The 19450-nt window shown below is 35.7% G+C and overlaps 2 protein-coding genes across 8 annotated transcripts in view; one reads left to right on the forward strand and one right to left on the reverse strand.

Moving 5' to 3' along the window:
- The window catches only part of LOC108596153 (guanine nucleotide exchange factor DBS), a 47577-nt gene extending 30260 nt beyond the window's left edge, over positions 1–17317 (forward strand). For 5 of the 7 annotated variants that reach the window (XM_017981648.1, XM_017981649.1, XM_017981650.1 and 2 more), the window contains 9 exons: positions 10405–10524; positions 10729–10824; positions 12872–13057; positions 13117–13434; positions 13503–13700; positions 13763–14227; positions 14857–14983; positions 15090–15187; positions 17233–17317. In XM_017981648.1, the coding sequence (XP_017837137.1) occupies positions 10405–10524; positions 10729–10824; positions 12872–13057; positions 13117–13434; positions 13503–13700; positions 13763–14227; positions 14857–14983; positions 15090–15169 (1590 nt within the window). In that variant the 3' untranslated portion in view covers positions 15170–15187; positions 17233–17317. Of the gene's footprint in view, positions 1–6450; positions 8374–10404; positions 10525–10728; positions 10825–12871; positions 13058–13116; positions 13435–13502; positions 13701–13762; positions 14228–14856; positions 14984–15089; positions 15188–17232 lie in introns of those variants that run through there. The other 2 variants (XM_017981654.1, XM_017981651.1) reach the window with 2 other exon arrangements.
- On the reverse strand, positions 333–2549 carry LOC108594606. The gene is made up of 6 exons (XM_033293216.1): positions 2343–2549; positions 2127–2283; positions 1644–2069; positions 968–1587; positions 789–897; positions 333–736 (listed from the first exon to the last, which is right to left on the reverse strand). Exons 1-6 carry the CDS (start codon positions 2547–2549, stop codon positions 333–335), a joined length of 1923 nt encoding a protein of 640 aa, XP_033149107.1.
- Positions 17318–19450: the final 2133 nt, after the last annotated feature.

The raw sequence follows: 19450 nt of genomic DNA on the forward strand, positions 1-19450 counted from the left end.
AAAATTTCAGTTTGTTTGTTTAGTTATGAAATTACACCCGTCCAAACACTTTGAGACACTATATAGCCAGGCAGTAAATGGATCACTTACGTTCTGTCGGCGCAAATTTCCCTGGCCTGGTAGTGCACAACAACTCCTATAGATAGTCTTACTTTAAATGGTAGAATTTTCTTGTATTCAAAGACTGTGCTAAAAAGTGTGCGGCATAAGTTGTGAACACGAATCTGACAGTACGACACACAGAGATGTTTATACACTCATACTTTTAAACTACCTAAGACGGTAAAAGCAACGTTAAAAGGTTCACCTTGATTTCTTAAGTCTCCGTAATACTACTTGGGTACAAGATCACCACTTAAATTAGCGGCTACAAATTCTAATGCAAATACTGTAATAGCTGCAAGCGCGCCAAGTACCCAGACCAGTAGGATACCTGCAAAGTTAGCCATGCCTAAAGTTACGGGCTCTATGCCAATATCGTTCTGTCTTCTACTGATAATTGTATTCTCGACCTGCTTCTGTATTTGAACGTTTAGATTATCGGCAACTACACGGTATTCCCAATACTTGTCGAAGCCGGATGAATGCCAGCAATAGATCAGCTGATTAAAGCGCTCAAGTAGTGGCCAGAGCCGTGGCACAAATGCTACCGTATACTGATAATAAAGATCCTCCTGCATGATTACCATTTGCTCAATGTCTGGCCCTGTGAGATAGTTTCCTATAGCAAAGTGACCTAAAAATATTTCATGTTAAACCATAAACTACGGAAGCATGTAACCATTTACCGAAGGGTAATCGCTCCACAGTAAATCCCATATTCGCTTTATGAGCAAGCACGAGCAGTTCATGATCGTCATATATGTGAAAATTCTCTAGGAGTTCACGCACCTTCAGCTGTGTGCGAAAGTTTCACACAAAGAAGTGCGGAGTGATTCCTGATATGTCTAATGTCATTCATACTTACGTCATCAGAGCTACGAATCGATGAAACCCATGCCTCGGAATTGGCTGCCCACTGCAATTTATAAGCGCGCAATCGCTCAAGCGTATCGGCTGCTTCACCCATGCTGGGTATGGTCAATATGCTGGCCAAGCCTCCCCCATATATACTCGAAATAATGATATCGTTTAGGAAACAAGCAAATAGTAACACACGCACTGTTACAGATCGTACATTGCTGTTTCCCGCCTGGGAGATGAAAAGCTTAAAAGTTGTTACTAAACCAAATGCCAAGCTCCGAAGCCAGATGTTTTCAACTCTATTCGCCAAGTATAAATGTTGCTCACTTCTGTGCGCCAGCACCAGCCCAATTGTTTCTATGGAAAGGCAAAGCAACACCGCGGCCCAAAGAGTAGTCTGAAATGGTTGTACCGGCAGATACCAACTGGTCAATCGCTTTGGTGCTGGCACCAGGCAAGTGATTCCAGAGCGCACAAGGTACATTGACAAATCTAGGTAAGTGTAGTCATCGTACCATGAGTACATAGCGCCTATGGAAATGTCAGCTTTATGATTGACAATCATGCCCAGCGCGCCATCTCCAGAGATGTTTGGATATATAGTGCCCCAGTCGTTGGCATCAGCTGAATAAATTCTTCATCATTATATTGAAGTATGGTTAAATAAGTATGGTACTTACATGTATCAATTTGTAATGTACAGTTAAATTGAGCACAGAAGTTAAGAACAACGCGGGTTTCAGTGCCATCAATATATACATAGGCTTGGTCAGACGTTTCCGGCACTCCAATATTGCGGATGTTATTGCGGCTACTCTTGAAGGATGCAACCAAAGAACCGTATATATTCTTCTTTACGTATTTCATGACTGTGTACGGTCTGTAGTCAAAATAGGCAATGATTACCTCCCTTCCTTTTAAATCACGAAGTTTATCAGGAAAGAGTGAGTGATTATACTGAAAACGTTGCTGGAGTGAATCATATCGATCTACCAGTTGCAACTGCTCTGGATGATCTGTTCTGGATCCAACATACTTATTAGTTTTCAATGCAAAGCTTGTTGCATTGACATAATCTCTCACTACGAATATAATATTGGGTTGATCTGTGAATTAAAACCAGCATTTACGCTAAATACCTAAATGCTCCAAACATAAGTTACCCTGAAAGAAGTAACCCTGGCAACAGGTCGCGTTTAAAGCTTGCGCAGTGTGCGCAAAAATAAATATGTTGTGCAACGAGCGCCATATTGAGTACATAGATGCGCGCATAAAGGCTTCCACGAATTGGGGTATATCTTCTCCAAAAACAAGGAATGTCTACCAACGATAAATGAGTATTCTATAAAAAAAATTATGTACATTTTGTTAGTTACTACCTCGCAGTGCGATTCTTCAATTGAAATCGTTAGTTTGAGCGTCAAATTATCGTAACTTAAATGTCTTTCCTCTAGAAATTGCCGCTTGGCGTCTACGTCGACAGTGTTATATTGAAAGCTGTCACCCAATGTAAGAATTTTGATACCGATATAGGATATGAGATCCGTAGGGTGAAAATAGTATCCTTCATGCCATATAACACACATAGTGCTGCCCATTAAGTGCCTCTGAACTTTCGGAACCTTAGAATAAAGTTAGTTGCAATGGATATTGCTAAAAAATTACTTACTGATAATATTTAAAAGAATCGTCCAAGCGCTATCGACGTGTACCATATTTCCCTTTCTCAACACTGATATTACTTAGGCTAATGAAAATGTCTCGTTGATAACCAATATTCTGCACAAACTGATATATAATTTATTTGCACAGCTCAGCAAATTAAGCAATTGGGCCGATTTGAGTTTAAATTGATGTCAAATATTGGCAAATTACATATGGTTACTGCATGGTCGCCTAACGTAAACATAGCAGAAATGGAATTATAAATATTTGGATCATGATTGTAAATATGATAACTGAATGAAAGCTTTTATGTAAACAACAAAAAGAATACCCTTCATTTACTTTAATGTTTCATAAATAATTTGTATAATTAAGGTTTTTAAATGTTGATTAATCAATTCCAAGGTTTGCCTTATATCAAATATTATAGAGAGTTTATATTGATGCTTTTTTAAATTTGTCCATATATCTCATCCTTGTTGCTTTGTTGATCATAGAGCATTTAAGATAACGTAATGAATTAATTACAAAATATCCCTGCAGGATTGGGCACTAGTTCGTAGCTGGTAAAATAAGCGGTTATCAGGAGACCACCCCTACTTACTTTACTAACCCTAACCAAATGCGTTTTGTCATTTCAAAATTTGTATGAAATGTCCGCAAATAGGCTCAATCGGCACCACCTCGTTTACCCGGGAACTGGTGAAATAGGTCCACATGTAATGGTCGGTAAAAAAAAATACTTATATAGGACCCTATGTAAAGGTCAGTAAAAAGAATACCCATGCTAAACGTATTTATGTTTGAAAAATCACTAATTATTAGTATTCAATATATTTATGTATATAGATTTTTTACTTTATTAACGCTTCTTCTGGTGCTGACACGCCTTCCTTAATTGGTCTTCGGCAGGTCCACTTCCACTGACTGAATTTTTGCATCTGGGAATAAGAAAGATAAGAAAAGTTCTATCAAGTTGATTAAAATAAGTTCATTTTAATTTTAATTACTTACTATAATTAATTTTTCAATAAATTGATGAATCGATTCTAAAAATAACAAAATAATACAAAATTAAAACTAAAATAACAATTTTGACAGTGCATTGAAGACACGTAAAAAAACAGTGATGGAAAGCGTAATCGAAGTTTTTTATTTTTTCATATTTTTGTCTATGCCTTTCCACAAAATAACAAAAACAGATGCAATGATTGTCCGCACTAACACAAGTAGATCTATCGATACTTCAATTAATATTTAACAAAAAAGGCATCTTCTACTTGTCCAAAGTTTGCGCAGATAAATATTATTTCGTGTTTAAATGCAAGCTTTTTTCGTTTTTTTTAACTGCACGCATTTCGTAAAAAGCAATAAAAAATATAGCTTCAAATTTTTCGGCACAACTGCCAACACATGAAAGTTTTGTTTTATAATTAATATTTTATCATTTTATTTTAATTTTATAATTAAAAGATTTTTAAAATATTAGGCGTTATATACAAAAATTAAAAAAAATTTAACATCCAAATAACGGATATTATTCTATCTCTTTAACACAGATTTATAATATAAACACCTAATCACACTTTTGTGGTTTATTTCAAATTAAGTGGATATAAATCGTTTTTAGCGTTGGTGAGCGAATTGTTTCGGGTATGGGATCGCCTACATTCCAAATTTGGTAGCTCTAGCTATCATATCATATGTATATATAGCTAGCTGATAAAGAATAAATATACTTTTTGGGATCTCCCACGCCTCTTTTCCGTGTTTTATGCATTCTCACAAATTGTATAAATAACACAAATCACGTACGTCAATTTTTAGTGCAATTTGTCAATTTCAATTTCTAGCTTAACTTTTGATTGCGTGTTGATATTTGAAATTTGTAAAAATGAGATAGTAGGGCACATGTACAACATTTAATGGACTTTACAAAATATTTTACAATTATTTTAGAACTTAAAAAGTTTAATCAATAACCTAAATTTATATAAGACTTAATAAAAATGTATTTTAGATTAGCATTTATTGATTTACCAGGGTTAGAACGCTTGAAAAATTAAAATTATATACTCGGATTGAGCAGGACTACTTTTTATAGTCATGAGATATTGTTAATTTATTGAGGGTATGCGCAAGCCAGTATTTTAGAAACGGTTCTTGGTACAGAACTAAGCCAAAAAATCAACTTCTTCTGAATGCCCAACGTTACGTGTTGTAGTAAAATTTATTTTTTGACAGTTCCCCAAGACGCTTGAATTGTGTGGTGTCTGACTACTTCTGAAATCCTCACTGTTAAAGAATCTTAGCTTTTAGTCAAAGTGTATCAAAAAGTTGAATTACCCATTAATACGTGCTATGTTTTATTTATTTTATGTTTTATTTAGTGAATATTACATTTAAATAGTTTGGAAATAAAATAAGTTATGAAAATAAATCACATAGAAAATAATATTCAATATCCATGACCTTAAAATAACAAGCTAGAGTTGATACATTCAACGATACGCAAATCTCTAATTTGCCTTATATGTTGAGTGCAACTTAAGCTTAAGATTTTTTTTTTTTTAGGTTCTCTTCATAACTTTCTTGCTTCAATATTAATGTGTAGTTTTTACCTTTATTATTATTATTATTATTATTACCTTTACCAAACTTCACAAGTAGCATCACTTTAATAACATTACATGGCTGTATATATTTGCTATGCGATAATTTCTATGGCGGTTCATGTTTTTTCTTTTTTATTTGAATTTTATTGTCTTTGCCTGCGCTTCGCTTTTGCTTTTTTAATTAAAAGAGTGAAAATACATGCATAAGTAGTAGTTTCTGGCTGCACACTTTTTGGACTGCGTTTCACTTTCCATTGAACTCTCCAGCTACATTTGGTTGTCGTTGTCGCTTTGGCGGACCTGTAATGCCATAAGTGACTTCTGTATTGTAATCGTATTTGCAAGCAAATCAACAGTTCCCTCTTATGCGTAATCCTTATCTTAGTGCTCAGCTTCCGTTTCACGTAACTACCCACACAAATACCATGGCATATTTATTGTATTTCTTGAGTTATGCCATAAATGGATTTAAGTATGAGCATGCGAAGTCAACTGTTCATTGACTTCTATTTACTATACCTAAGTATGTATGTATATATAAATACAATACATACCACAAATTGTACCACAGATTTAGTTGCTCCCGACATTTAAATTGTTATTTTCTTTTAAATACTCTGAGTTTTAGTATTTCAACGGGAATAGTTGGCGAGAGCGTGATTAACTGACAACACTGAGAGCGAGAGTAACATGTTTGTTGCTTCGAACTTGGCAGATGAGTTGGCCTTGTGCTGGTGCTCAAGCGATTCAAGCAACAGTTTAGGCCGGACTTTTAACGTCGACACAACACCGCGCACGTAAAATGCAAGCGAATCAAGTTAAAGCAGAAGTGTAACCAAATAGCGGCAAACAAAAAATACAATATTTAAACGGTTGATTGTATGCAAAGTTATATAATATAAAAGATGTTATTTGAACTAACAAAATGGATACAAAATATCGAAGTTAGAGGTGCTGTGATTAGCCCCGATGTACAATTTAACCAATTATAGCGCGACAAAGGCGGCTCTTGCAATTGTACCATCGGTGGTTTATTATTTGAATTTGAATGGTGACTATGACAGTAACTAAAAAATAAAGTGAATTGTAAAATATGCAGTGATAAGTGATAATTCAATAGATACAAATTGGTTAAAATAATTAAACTTTTGATCCGTGATCAATAGACAGAAAACTTTTAAAAATGCCAATTGGCAAAGTTCCGCAGTCCGCTAAATGCAAGGGATCGGTTTCTGTCGCGGACTCGGCAACAGCCTTACCGTTCGCTTCCGTTTGTGAGCCACTTCCTAGCTTGAATGGTACAATCGATTCAAAAATGTCTAGAACTGATCTGCTCCCAATGGAGTTGCTCAAAGTGAACTATGTGCACCAGTGTAAGCAGGCCATAATGTACAAGTCGAAAAAGCCACCACAAAAACACTTCAGCAATCCTGCGCGCTTGGCTGGATACAGACGTCTAAATGACGAGCCTACGCGATTTCAGAGAGCACTACAGATAGAGCGTACTGGTAATCTGGACCAGAAGCTCTCGCCGAACAGCGCGCGTAAGCCCCAACCGTCCTTACCTCCCCCAAATGTAGAATCCTGGTTGCTGATGGCAAAACAACCCGGTGAGACATTGCAAGAGTCGGAGAGCTCGAAGTGCAGGCTCTCTCGTTCTGGCTGCTCTTGCTCAGACTTAAGTTTTGATTGTATGGACACAAGCACTTTGATGCTAGATTACGAAAAATTTCAAAGCTGGAATTTCCGCCAAAGTATTCATCATGATTTGTCACGAGCTTTTGAACCATCGGGCTTTCGGTCACGAGCCGAACGAATCGCTCGCATTGAAAGAAAAGATGGCAACCAAATTGACGATTGCTCAGCTTGTCAACAGGTTCAACCTACTTCCCGCGTACCGAAGCCACAGGAGGCTCCATCTTATAACGAGAGCAAGGTGCAGCTTCGAGTGAACCAACTTTTTCAAAAGGATTTAGCCCAAGTTCACAACGTGGCCCCCAACTGGATGTTCCAGAAGGCAGCCAGTGGCAATAGAGCTATGGAACAGGCACAACCACTGTCGCCACGACTACAGCAAAAAGTCAAACAAGAGCGAGTTCACATACGCAAAAAGCGTCAGGCGCTTAACATAGTCAACCGACTGACAGGCGATAATGTGGAGGGTGCCACTGGCGGTGATGACGGAAAGAGTAGCCACAACTACTCACATTGTTCACTTAGTATCATAGAGCAGAGCGAGTGTCCAAAGCGGCTCTCACTTGAAAGTGGTTCGGACTCTGGGGTCTCATCGTCTATCGACTCCAAAGACCAGCAAATAAAGGAAAAAAATCTGTGTCTTTACGATAAGTGTATTGACTGTGAGAAAATACTGCAGCGGCAAGTGCCCAATAAGCAAAAGTCTTACGAGAGATCGATTGGCATACCACCGTTTAAGGCACTTGCTGATCCCAATGACGTGCAAAACTTTGCAAAAAAGAATGTGACTAAGCCAAGTACCAATGACCTGTTAACAGCAGCGTTCTCCGCTTCGCAAGCCATATCCAAACCAATTCCAAAGCAGTGCAACATTGAAACAGAGCGAAAGCTCAATAACTTAAGTCTACATCAGTGCAACACCACAATTTGCATTGACGACATTTGGGTGCACGAATCATGCATAGACTCTAGCGATGAATACATGGAAATAGATTCATTTTCGCTGGACCCTGCTAATTCGCAGTTTGTGCATTCTTTGAGCAGTGATAACAGTAATAACAGTGTTAAAATCTATATAGGCCACAGCAGCAGCAGCAACCTACCAACAACATCAAGAAGCATTAGCACATCGACGTCATCATCCGTGTGCAGTGGCTCACTGTGTGATTCTGAGCAAGATTCTTGTGCCAACTGTTCGTCTACTACCTGCAATGCCATCGCTGGCGTCTTTTGGAATAATGCGTGCTATGATGCGAACGATATTAATACCGCTGCGACTGCTATCGCCTGTTGTTGCAGCTTGTCCAGCTGTGATGATGATGATTGCTCTTATTACGAGGGAAATTTCAACGTTGAACTGAACCGTAGTCACCAGCAAAGCCGTCGTACTCTTGACTACTCAATAGAGCGAAATGAGAAAGAGCTGCAACAAAAGGTAGAAACAATCGCTGTGTTATTTATTCGCGCCATTCACCTCAAAATTAATCAAGCAGAAGATTCCTGTACCGCGCAACCCCGAACACATTTGCTTAAAGCATTTTGATCTTCATCAACCTCTTGCATGTCGAGTCTTTCTCATTTACCGCTAAGAACTATTCTATTATTAGCTTAGCCAATGCCGGTTAATCTAAAATGAGGCCAACTGTCTAAATCAATGGACCTCATACAAAAAAGCACTAAGACTGATTTGCGCTTCTCTATGAATTCCAAAGTAATAGAGCTAAAATCATAACTAGTTATTTTAAATGTAAATTTAGTTGTCTTTGTAATTTCTTTTGGTTAAATTCTTGCTATTTATGTAGCAGTTGGCATTTGTTTGTAATAAGTTATTAGGTTATTTGAAAGTTGATGAAAGTTGCTTTGCTTATTAAATGATAATAATTCTTATTCTTATTCGGTAGTATTGGACATACATATTATCTCAGAAATATATTATTTCCGGTAAAAAAAAGTTTAAAATAGACACAACTCCCAGGTACTAAACTAACATGCAACAGGAAATGCGAATTTAATTGGAAAAGAGTACATAATAACACAGTTAATTAATACAGTGATATTCATACCATATATATGAAAAACACAACTCATCTATAGATTCGTCGAATGTTTCGATCAACTGCTCTTAGATAAAGATGTCGGTTAATTAATTAGCGTATGTCAGGAATCCCCAATTTTTGAATAAATACAGAAACAAATCTAACAACAAACAAAAAATTGGGCATTCAATTTTTATATACACCTTCATAAGGGAATCGCAGCAAACACATGTACGTACTCACAAACGCATACACACAAAAGAACTAACGCGTCACAGCTCTTTGTCGCTGTAAAGTCAGCAGCGAAAGTCGACGGTTGTATGGCGAGTCAGCAAGCGCACCCGCTGTCTATAATAAAAAATTAAAATGTGAATAGTTCCTAAGTTTTTTTTATATACGTTCGTTCTCAATTTACTGGTTTCGGTCAAAAGCATGACAAAGCTTGTGTGATTTATTTAAGATTTTTTCCATTTTTTACAAAAATGTCAAAATGTTAAAAACTAGATCTGTTTCTATGGTACACAGTGTTTACTACACACCATAAATGCTTTTAAAGTTTTAGATCTTGCTGCTATAAATACGGAAATGGTCCAATTGAATCAATTTGCCTAACTGATGAAGAATAAATGTATTTTACTATAGTCTTTCTTGCTGCATGAATTTTCACAACTTTAATATACTCTTTTGGTATAAAAAGGTTGGTATAGCCAACTTAATTTGCGGCTGTTGGCTTAGCTTTTCTGCTCCAATTTGGTAGGGTTTTCAGTGTGGAAAGTAACCGCAAACAAAATAAAAATGGAGAGAGTAGCCACAAAAGAAAAAAGTGATCAGCCAATGCTAAGACCGGCTTTTTATTTGAAAGCAGACGCTGACTATGAGTACCCAAGTTGGCTAATTATATTTGTGATTGTTAGGTTAGAAAGCGCAATCTATACGCCAGCAATTATCTAATACACACTTGAGGCTCTTTAACCTAAAGTACTTAGGATGCTCAACAACCATAACCAACAAATGCACGTTCGAGCTTGCTATACATATAACACGCAACGAACAATGGCAGAGTTCCATTGTATAAATAGTTCTTAGCCGACATGCACTGACTCCGATCTCGATTCTGACAATATTAAAGCGAAAGTGGTAAAAGTTGTCGAAAATGCCCAAAAATTACGAAAAATACAAAACCAAAAAACCATAAAAAAAGTACCGTTCTTCACATTGGAATGAATGGTCGCTAGTTAGAAAAGCGACTTCATGGAAGTTGTCTGGGTCAAAATACAGGTATTTTTATTTATGCGACAAAATTAGAATTCTTTACAGTGGCCCTATATTAATGGCAACCGTTGGTTTTTCTATGTTCTCATAATAGCACTTGGGACAATCTTATCTATGCGTTATTAATTTCTATTTACCGGTTTTTAAATATTTTGCAGACCATTATTATGCACGAGTTGCGACCCAGATCTATGGACGGTGTCATTGACTCGGTTGTCACGTTGAATCGCGACTCCGGATTGAGCCTAGAATCCAATCAGCATATGCAAAGTCAACAGGTTAGAAAAATAATACCAATACCAACACATAATTAAATAATCAACTGAAATATGTAAATAATGATGTTTCACATTATAATAAAATACTACTAAGTGTATATTGCAGACATATAATAAGAAGAAGTATGGTTGTGTATATTAAAAGAAAATACTAAGGTTTACTGACACAAACGTTAAATGTATCTTACGATCTATTATTTATAGGATGTGGAGGCGCAAAAACTTAAACGTGGTCATGTTCTTTCTGAATTGCTGGAAACGGAACGCATCTACGTAAACGAAATGAGCTCGATTCTTAAAGTAAGAAATTAATATATATGTGTATATTTAATATTCGCTTTTAATATGTGAAAACAAAAAGCATTAGTATAAGCTAAGGGTGTTCAGCGATGTATAACCAATACAGATTACAGCTTATTAATGTTAACTGGTTGCTAGCGCCCCAGTCTTGCTCGAATGCCGCTCTTTGTTATTAGTGCATCAAGCATATTATTCTTCGAAAGTAGCTGAAGATGCTACCAATCCTAATATTTCAAGCTAAGCTTGGCGCCTATAGTGGCAGTAGCCAATTATTTGACCATAAGCTACATTTTTATAAAGTACCGAGGCAGAACTTGACTTCACAAAACTATTATTTTGTATATTTTGTAAATGTTTTGAATACAAACTAGTCGTGAAATCAGTACATAGCATTACATTTAACCGAGAGAGCGTACGAGTGTTCAGCGAACTAAAAACAATATAGATTGAAGCGTACGAATGTTGACTGGTTGTTGATTCCTAATACTTCTCGACGTCCAAGTTTTGCTTGAATGCCGCTTTCTGTAATTAGTGCATTAAACTTATTATACTTAATATGTGGCTGAAAATGATACCAATTTTAAGCTTGGAAGCTAAGCTTAGTGATGATAGTGGTACTTGCCAATCATTTGACCAAAAGCTTTTGTGCGCACCGGTTCATTTTTAAAACGTGCGACGGGAGTACCTAACTTTGCTAAAATTAAATTAAATTAAAATGCGCTTCGGTGATTACGATCTTTGCAAAGCCTCGAAGCCAAATACACATAAATATCAAAGCGCTTTTAGACTGAGGCACGTACACAGTACGTCATCAAATATTGACAGCCGATTCAAAATGAATTTCGGGGATTCCCCAATTTTGAACCCTCCGCAGGTTGTCAATACTCGTGAATCGCCGCTCTTATTTAAAGGCTCTCTATTTGACTCGCAAGTATCCCCTGAGAGAGTTAGTCATAAACCGATGGACTTTAGACCACGCTTTAAATGTGGAAAAACATACCTTGACAATTATTATATTTTTGGCACGAATCTATGCAATTTTGCTACTCATAACGTTCTAAACGGAAAAACGAACATAAAAATAATCAATACTCTGCAGCAGTGTGAGCAGCAAGAAACATTCAGAAACAATCAGAATACTGAAGCTAGTGATAAAGTAAATAAATTGCAAGCCGACTACTTATCAATAGCAAGTAAAAGCCTGCATCACTTTAACAAGCAACGACACTCAATTTTCAAAGAGCTCATTGAATTGTCGAGCTGTGACGAGTCCTTAGAATATCAACTGGTAAAAGACTATCTTGAATTGAACAGTTACTCGGATATCGAGAACGACACTGACTTTAAAAGTTACCTGCGACGTAAAAACTATACCGATATTCTGGCTTATCTTGAGGATTGCGACCCAAAGAATCTTTTGTCTATGTCATCTTCGATAGCCCGTGCGCAAAGTTCAATGTCATCGTCGATAGCTCGTGCTCAAAGTTTAATGGGCTCGTTGAACAACACCAAGTTGTTATCGAGACCTAAGTTGTTGAAAGCTCAAAAATGTATGCCGAATTTAGACTTGCATATGTGTAGCTCGTGTCGATCAAAGTTAGGAAGCAGTATTGGCTTATTACCGAGTTCGAAGATGGCCAAAATAGGCCTACGTGCAGAATTTGGCGATAACTTAGCAGATTCTAACCCCAATACAGGTGATTGGGGCAGCACATACGGCAGAGTTCTTAAGATGTGTCAATACTTCTTTGAAACCAGTTCTAAGGAAGTAAGATCGGTTAATACCAAGGACCTGCCAAGGATTAACACATTCAAGTTTAAAACAGCTAAATATGAACGTATCCTTAAAGACTTTGTTACGAGTCAGGGTTGCGTAAGCGTCAAACAATATGTAAATCAAAAGGTTGGCAAACTTATAAGCAATTAATTTTTTTTACTTTATTAGTTATATAAAAATAAGTTAAAATACCTGTAAATTGACATAACAGGCGCTTTGCCATGTATACACACATATTTTAACGTTTTTATACTCCATTTATGCTCAAAGGGCTATTGTGATCAAATGCAGTCTGATGAACTAATACATTTAGTGCCCGCGAGTCTTCAGGGCAAGGAGGATATACTTTTTGGCAATCTGCACGAGCTGTTTACCTTTCACAACGATATTTTTCTTAAGGATCTTGAGAATTGCATTTCGACCACAGAGCTAGTGGCTCTTTGCTTTGTGCAACGAGTATGATGAGTCTGACAAAAAAAGGCACATTTCAGTATAAAAATATTTGTTTGTTTTAGCGTGACACCTTCTATCGACTGTACTCATTTTACTGTCAAAATATACCTCGCTCGGAACGCCTAAGAGAGACTTTGGTTGACACACATCTGTTTCTACAGGAATGCCAAAAGAGATTGGGCCATAAGCTTCCCTTGGCGGCATACTTGTTAAAGCCCGTGCAGCGTATTACAAAGTACCAATTGCTACTGAAAGATTTGTTAAAGTTTAGTGACAGTGGCAGTTGCACCAAGGAGCTACAAAAAGCATTGGATTGTATGCTTATTGTACTAAAGTGTGTCAATGATTCAATGCATCAAGTCGCGATTACGGGCTTTCCGGTAAGCACCGATAGCACTTTGCTATTTAGTTGATTTTTTTTTATTTTATTGATTTAATTGCTACACAGACCGATCTGGCGCAGCTGGGAGAATTGTTGCTTCAGGACTCATTCCAAGTATGGACAGAATCAAAAAAGGACATTCGCTTGCGTATCAAGCCGCAGCAAAGGCACATTTTCCTCTATCAAAAATCGCTTTTATTTTGCAAGCAGACACCTAAGACAAGTCACAGCAAAAGCACCTATCAGTTTAAACATCATCTCAAGGTTAGCTTATTTCAAGTTAATGATATCTAATAGGTGATTGCTAATTAATCCATTAATCTCAGATGTCACAGATAGGGCTCACTGAAACCGTACGTGGCGATCCAAAACGCTTTGAGGTATGGCTTCAAGGCCGCCAGGAAGTTCACACCCTCCATGCGCCAACACTGGAAGTTAAAATAAAGTGGGTGACTGAGATCAAGAAGGTTTTACTTAACCAACTAGAGGAATTAAAAGGCGAAAAAATAAAGCAATACGGTCTAAATCATCGGGGTCTTAAACAAACCACGTCTTGGGATACGCCTAATATTATTATTGGCCAGCATAGCCGCGCAATCAATTGTGATTCGTCATCGGAGTCGTGGAGTCGTAACTCGAACAGCAGCGACAACATTGGACATGCTGCATGCACCAATTCCACAGGCGGTGCAGGTATCGGTGATAGAGACCACCCAGAGGCCTGTAGCTGGAGCTCTGACTATTCAAATAGCGAGGACGAACTGTCCTTAAATGAGGACATCAGTACACCGGTAATTAAAACAACACTGAGTTGCGGTTAACATATTTTAATTTCATACTTTATATAAAACCAATAGCTTATAGTGTACTAATTCTTTATATTTTCGCGATTTACCATAATCAGTGTATCATAACCAGTGTATAATGATATTTTGTCAAAACGAATACATGAGATAGCTAAAGACAGAGGCTACAATGATTGTTCTTACGCGAATAACATAGGTGGTACCGTTTTCGGTACATCAATAAATTTATGAACTAAGATTTCAATTTTAATTAATTTTCAATGAAAATTATGTTATTATTTAACTAAAACGACACTTATGGAATTTAGTAAGAATACATGCACTGGTACTGGTGCAGTATTTTTAAACTTTAATATGATTTCAGCTATATCGTGTTTTCGTTTTGCCAAAGATCATGGGGACACCCTGTATGTCATTGAGGTTTATAATACCTATTGAAATATTACTATATAAACATCAAAACATTCGTCGGTCTTTAGTTTGCTGATTCCACTTACGCTTAATATTTTACTTACTTAAGATTATTTAGTATCTTCTACCTGCATATTTACATTTCTTCTAAACGTTATTTTATATTCTACAAACAATAACCTATTGCATACATTTTAACATAGGGTGGTAAATTCATTGCTCTGGCTGATTATATAGCTATGGGGCACTCGGAAGTTTCGATACGTGAAGGTGAAGTAATTGAGCTTTTAAAAGTGGGGTGTGCTGGCTGGTGGTATGTCCGTGTCTTAGGTAATTGCTGTAACACAAAATTATTCGGTGCATGTTTTGTTTTAGAAATATTTTGACATTGAAGCCTTTGCATAAAATATTATTCATTTATTTTTAACTTTCGCAGACACAAATTCAGAAGGTTGGACACCAGGAGCGTATTTGGAATCAATCAATCGAAAATATTCAAACACAAAGAAGGAGTAAATAAATATAATAACAAACGTATGTATATTGGTTAATTCAATAAAAGTTGTTTAAGAATTATCAGCAAACTTTATTCATTGGTAATCTTAAATTTTCATATTTTTATTTTTAATTTTCCTAAATAAGAAATAGGCTTAGTAACAAAATATCAAAAGTATAAAGTAAGCATTGATATGAAATCAAGATCGAGTTCAAGTTGGGCGCAGAATTTTGCACTTTGATTAGGGCATCGCAGCAAACATACGCACTCACCCACATACATACAAAACAAACGCCACATCACGTATTCGCTGCAAGAACAACTTTTGTCAGCTATGATATTTGCCGGGCTGCAATTTTGCTAAAATTTAGCATCGGTTGAGAATATGGAACATGGGGAACTGGTAGCAAATAGAAAATAAAGGTTTTAAAAATAACATTGCCAACAATTTTTTTCACTTCATGAGTTCATTTTTACTAATTTTTGATATTATCAACAAAAAATGTGATATACAATAGATTTCAAAATAAGATACTTTTAAGCCCGAAACATTTACATATTCTCATATTCTATACATATGGGAAAATCCTATGTGTTCTACTGTGCAGTTATCATTGATAGTCAGGTCAAACTTAGCAAATAAATGCACACACGACTACCCTAATAAGCAATTCTTAAGTTGTGCGTTGTCCGTTACAATTATTTTATTTTTATAAATTCATTTTCGAGGTTGATATAAAAAGTCATTCAAAGTTATTCAATGTTTAATACATTACAATACGGCTTTAACTCATGATCTTCAATTAAATTCAAATGTCAGAGTCCAAAATCATCTTTATTCAGATTTAATATATAAAGCTTGGACAGAATCCAGTTAAAAAAAAAAAAACTTTAAAAAATAGTAAAATTGTGCATTTATGTCAACCTTAGGAGTTTCAATCAAATTTTCTTTTGTGGGATTATTAATAATATCCCTTTTTCTCTCTCAAAAAAAATTGTCTACAAAGTCTAGATATTTTGTACTTAACAGGGCCATATTAGTTCGTAGTTATAACAACTGGATGAAAAATCAACAACAAAACTGTATAAAATCAAATATTGAAAAAAAAATTGACAAATTTTAATTATTACCCTAAGTTAAAGGCAATAAGTTGAGTGACGAAATAAACTGTGAGATTGAAATCTTGCCTTATTTTGCGTTTTTACATTTATGTTAGTTTTAGATATAAGCGAAATTCTTTTTAACTATTTTATATAATTAACATATCAATAAATAAAGTTGCGTCTAAATTTTTAAACATACATATATCAGCTTAAAAAATTATTGTAAGACGGAAAGAAAAAAACTGTGAGCCACTGTGCGACTTTTGGTTTTTTTGGCTTTTCTTTTATTTTGAGCGTACTTTTGGGAAAACTAAGAACAATGCCAAGGTTGAAAAAAATAGAACGAAGGTTGCACTTGGCGAATCTTTTTTAAAATTGTTTTATTATTGTTTACCAAATATACCAAAACTCTATTAAAATAATTTAGGTGTTTAATATATTTTTAATGGACATGTTGATTATTGATTACTATTGCTTGACACACACAGTAATTTCGAAAAGGAAAGAGAATTTACAGTTTGTTCAAGAGCAAAGGCTATGGTTATTAGAAAGTCCTTGGCAAGAACTAATGTGACATGAACCGTTTGTATTATTTTGCTTTCGCAATGCTCAACACTGCTGTGTTTGCCGGTTGTCTAGATTTTTGGTTAAATTTTAAAGTGGTTAAAAGAAAATTTATTAAACAAATAAACACCGCTAATAGAGAGCTCTATGTATCTATAAATACAGTCAATATTGTTATTTTATTTCTAATTTGTTATTATTTTGTTCACGGAACTTAAAAAAATTATTGGTAGGTATTATTAAATTCATTTAAAATTTATGGGCTTCTATAATTTATTTTTAGAATCGATTGATTAATTTATTGAAAAATGAAAAAAAAATCGTATTAAAATTTAAATGAACTTATTTTAATCAACAAACATCAAACTAATAGAACTTTTCATATCTTTCTTATTCCCAAATGCAATAAATTCAGTCGGTGGAAGTGGACCTGCCAGAAGAAGCGTTACCGAAGTAGCTGTCACAAAAAAAAAGACAAATAAAATCTTTCTTCCCAATAACTTATGAATTTGTTTTTTAGAATTATATAAATGTATTGAATACTAAAAATTAGTGATTTTTCGATCATAAATATGCTTAGCATGGGTATTCTTTTTACTGACCTTTACATGGTGTCCTATGTAAGTACTCTCTTTACCGACCGTTATATGGAGTACTATTTCACCAGTTCCCGGGTAAACGAGATTGGCGATTGACCCTATTTGCGGACATTTCATACAAATTTGGAAATGACAAAACCCATTTGCTTAGGGTTGTTAGGTAAGTAGGGATGGTCTCCTGGTAACCGCTTATTTCACTAGCTACGAACTAGTGCCCAATCCTGCAGGGTATCGATATATGTACATTGGTCGGCATATTTATTTGACAACTTTTTCTTGTAACAATTTTACCTCGCTGTTGCATGTTACCGTTAACTAACGGGTCGAAGATAGTGACAAAACAAAGAATGCATATAGCTTAGTATGCATTCTTTGTTTTGTCACTATGAGAGATTTCTCATCAATGTCAATTTGTGTACAATCATGCAAGACCAAAAAATAAAGCACCTCTGCTACGAACAGGTTACCTACCTACTTTACCTTTACTTAGCGCTAAAGAAACTCTCTCGCTCTCTTCTTTGCGCTTGCATTTTGGACTGCGCTAATAAGCTCTCTCTCTCTCTCTCTCTGCACTTCCCTTCCGCACTGCTCCACTTACATTCTCGTTTTACTCTTTATCGAAATACATAATAGTTTTTTCGCTCTAGCAAGCCGTCTTACCGTCGCTTTATCCGCTTTTGAATCCGACCTTTTATCGGAATTAATTTGTTCTTTATCTAATATTGAATTTGTTGCAGTTAAAGTGACTGTTTGTCAAATTTCCTTCTATATAACCTGCTCCTATATTCCACCTCAATCGGATGTTACAATTTATAATGAACACCTATCTAATATACAATTAATATCCTCTAAGCTATCTGAAAAGGATTATTTATGTGTATTAGGAGACTTTAATTTACCAGATATATATTGGTCCACTATGGATAACTTGGTAGTTCCTACTAGCTCCAACGAGTTCATAAATAATTTACTGGATCTTTCACTTTATGAAATAAATAATGTTCCTAATTGTAACAACCGATTTCTTGATCTTATATTTGTATCGGATCATTCAGCTAGCGCAGTTAGCAAATAGATCCGATTGTGCTTCCCGAAGATGTATTTCACACAACTTTAGAATTACTTATAGAGCTACCGGCTCTTGAGCAAACCGTGCAGCCTACAGCTGCGCCTAAGCCTCGTTGTTTTAGAAAGGCCGACTTTAATAAATTAAATAATCTTATTATAAATCATGACTGGTTTAACTTTTTTGCCAGCAATAACTTAGAAATTGCTTTGTCTCTTTTTTATAACGCCTTAAATAGCTTTTTTGAACAATCCGTTCCTCGTAGACAACCTGGTAGGTCTAAAAAGCCTTTATGGTTTACTAGAGAGTTAGCGGGCTTAAAAAATATAAAATCGCGTTATTTTAAAAGATACAAACGTACAGGGAATAGTATTGATTTTTTGCGCTATTCTACTGCTAAATCCAATTTTAACTTGTTAAATTCTCAACTTTACAACAATTATTTATGTCGCTGTCGGCTTCAGTTTGCTCAGGATCCTAAACAGTTTTATAATTTTGTAAATTCTAAACGTAAATCGTCTTCAATACCTAACTATGTTTCTTATGAAAATACTACTGCAAATGATGATCAGGCATCAGCCGATCTATTTGCAGACTTTTTTCAAACAACCTATTCAGTCACTAACAACTTTTCCCACACACACTACCCTTATAACATCAACAAATCTAATTTTGTTGCGGAGCCTGTGATTAACGAAGACTCAATATTGCGTGAACTAAATGTAATGAAACCTACGTTCTCTCCAGGACCAGATGGTGTACCAGGTTGCGTACTTAAATATTGCGCTGGTTCACTATATTTACTTTTACATAGATTATTTGCCTTGTCCGTTAAATGTTCCTATTTGCCTCCAATCTGGAAGGAATCTTTTATTATTCCGTTACAATACAAAATGGCCAGAAAGTTATGTAATAACTATCAGGGTATTCAAAATTGTTGCTACGCCTAAGCTTTTTGAATTCTTAAC

The sequence above is a fragment of the Drosophila busckii genome, chromosome 2R (genome assembly GCF_011750605.1).
Source record: "Drosophila busckii strain San Diego stock center, stock number 13000-0081.31 chromosome 2R, ASM1175060v1, whole genome shotgun sequence".
Lineage (NCBI taxonomy): Eukaryota > Metazoa > Arthropoda > Insecta > Diptera > Drosophilidae > Drosophila > Drosophila busckii.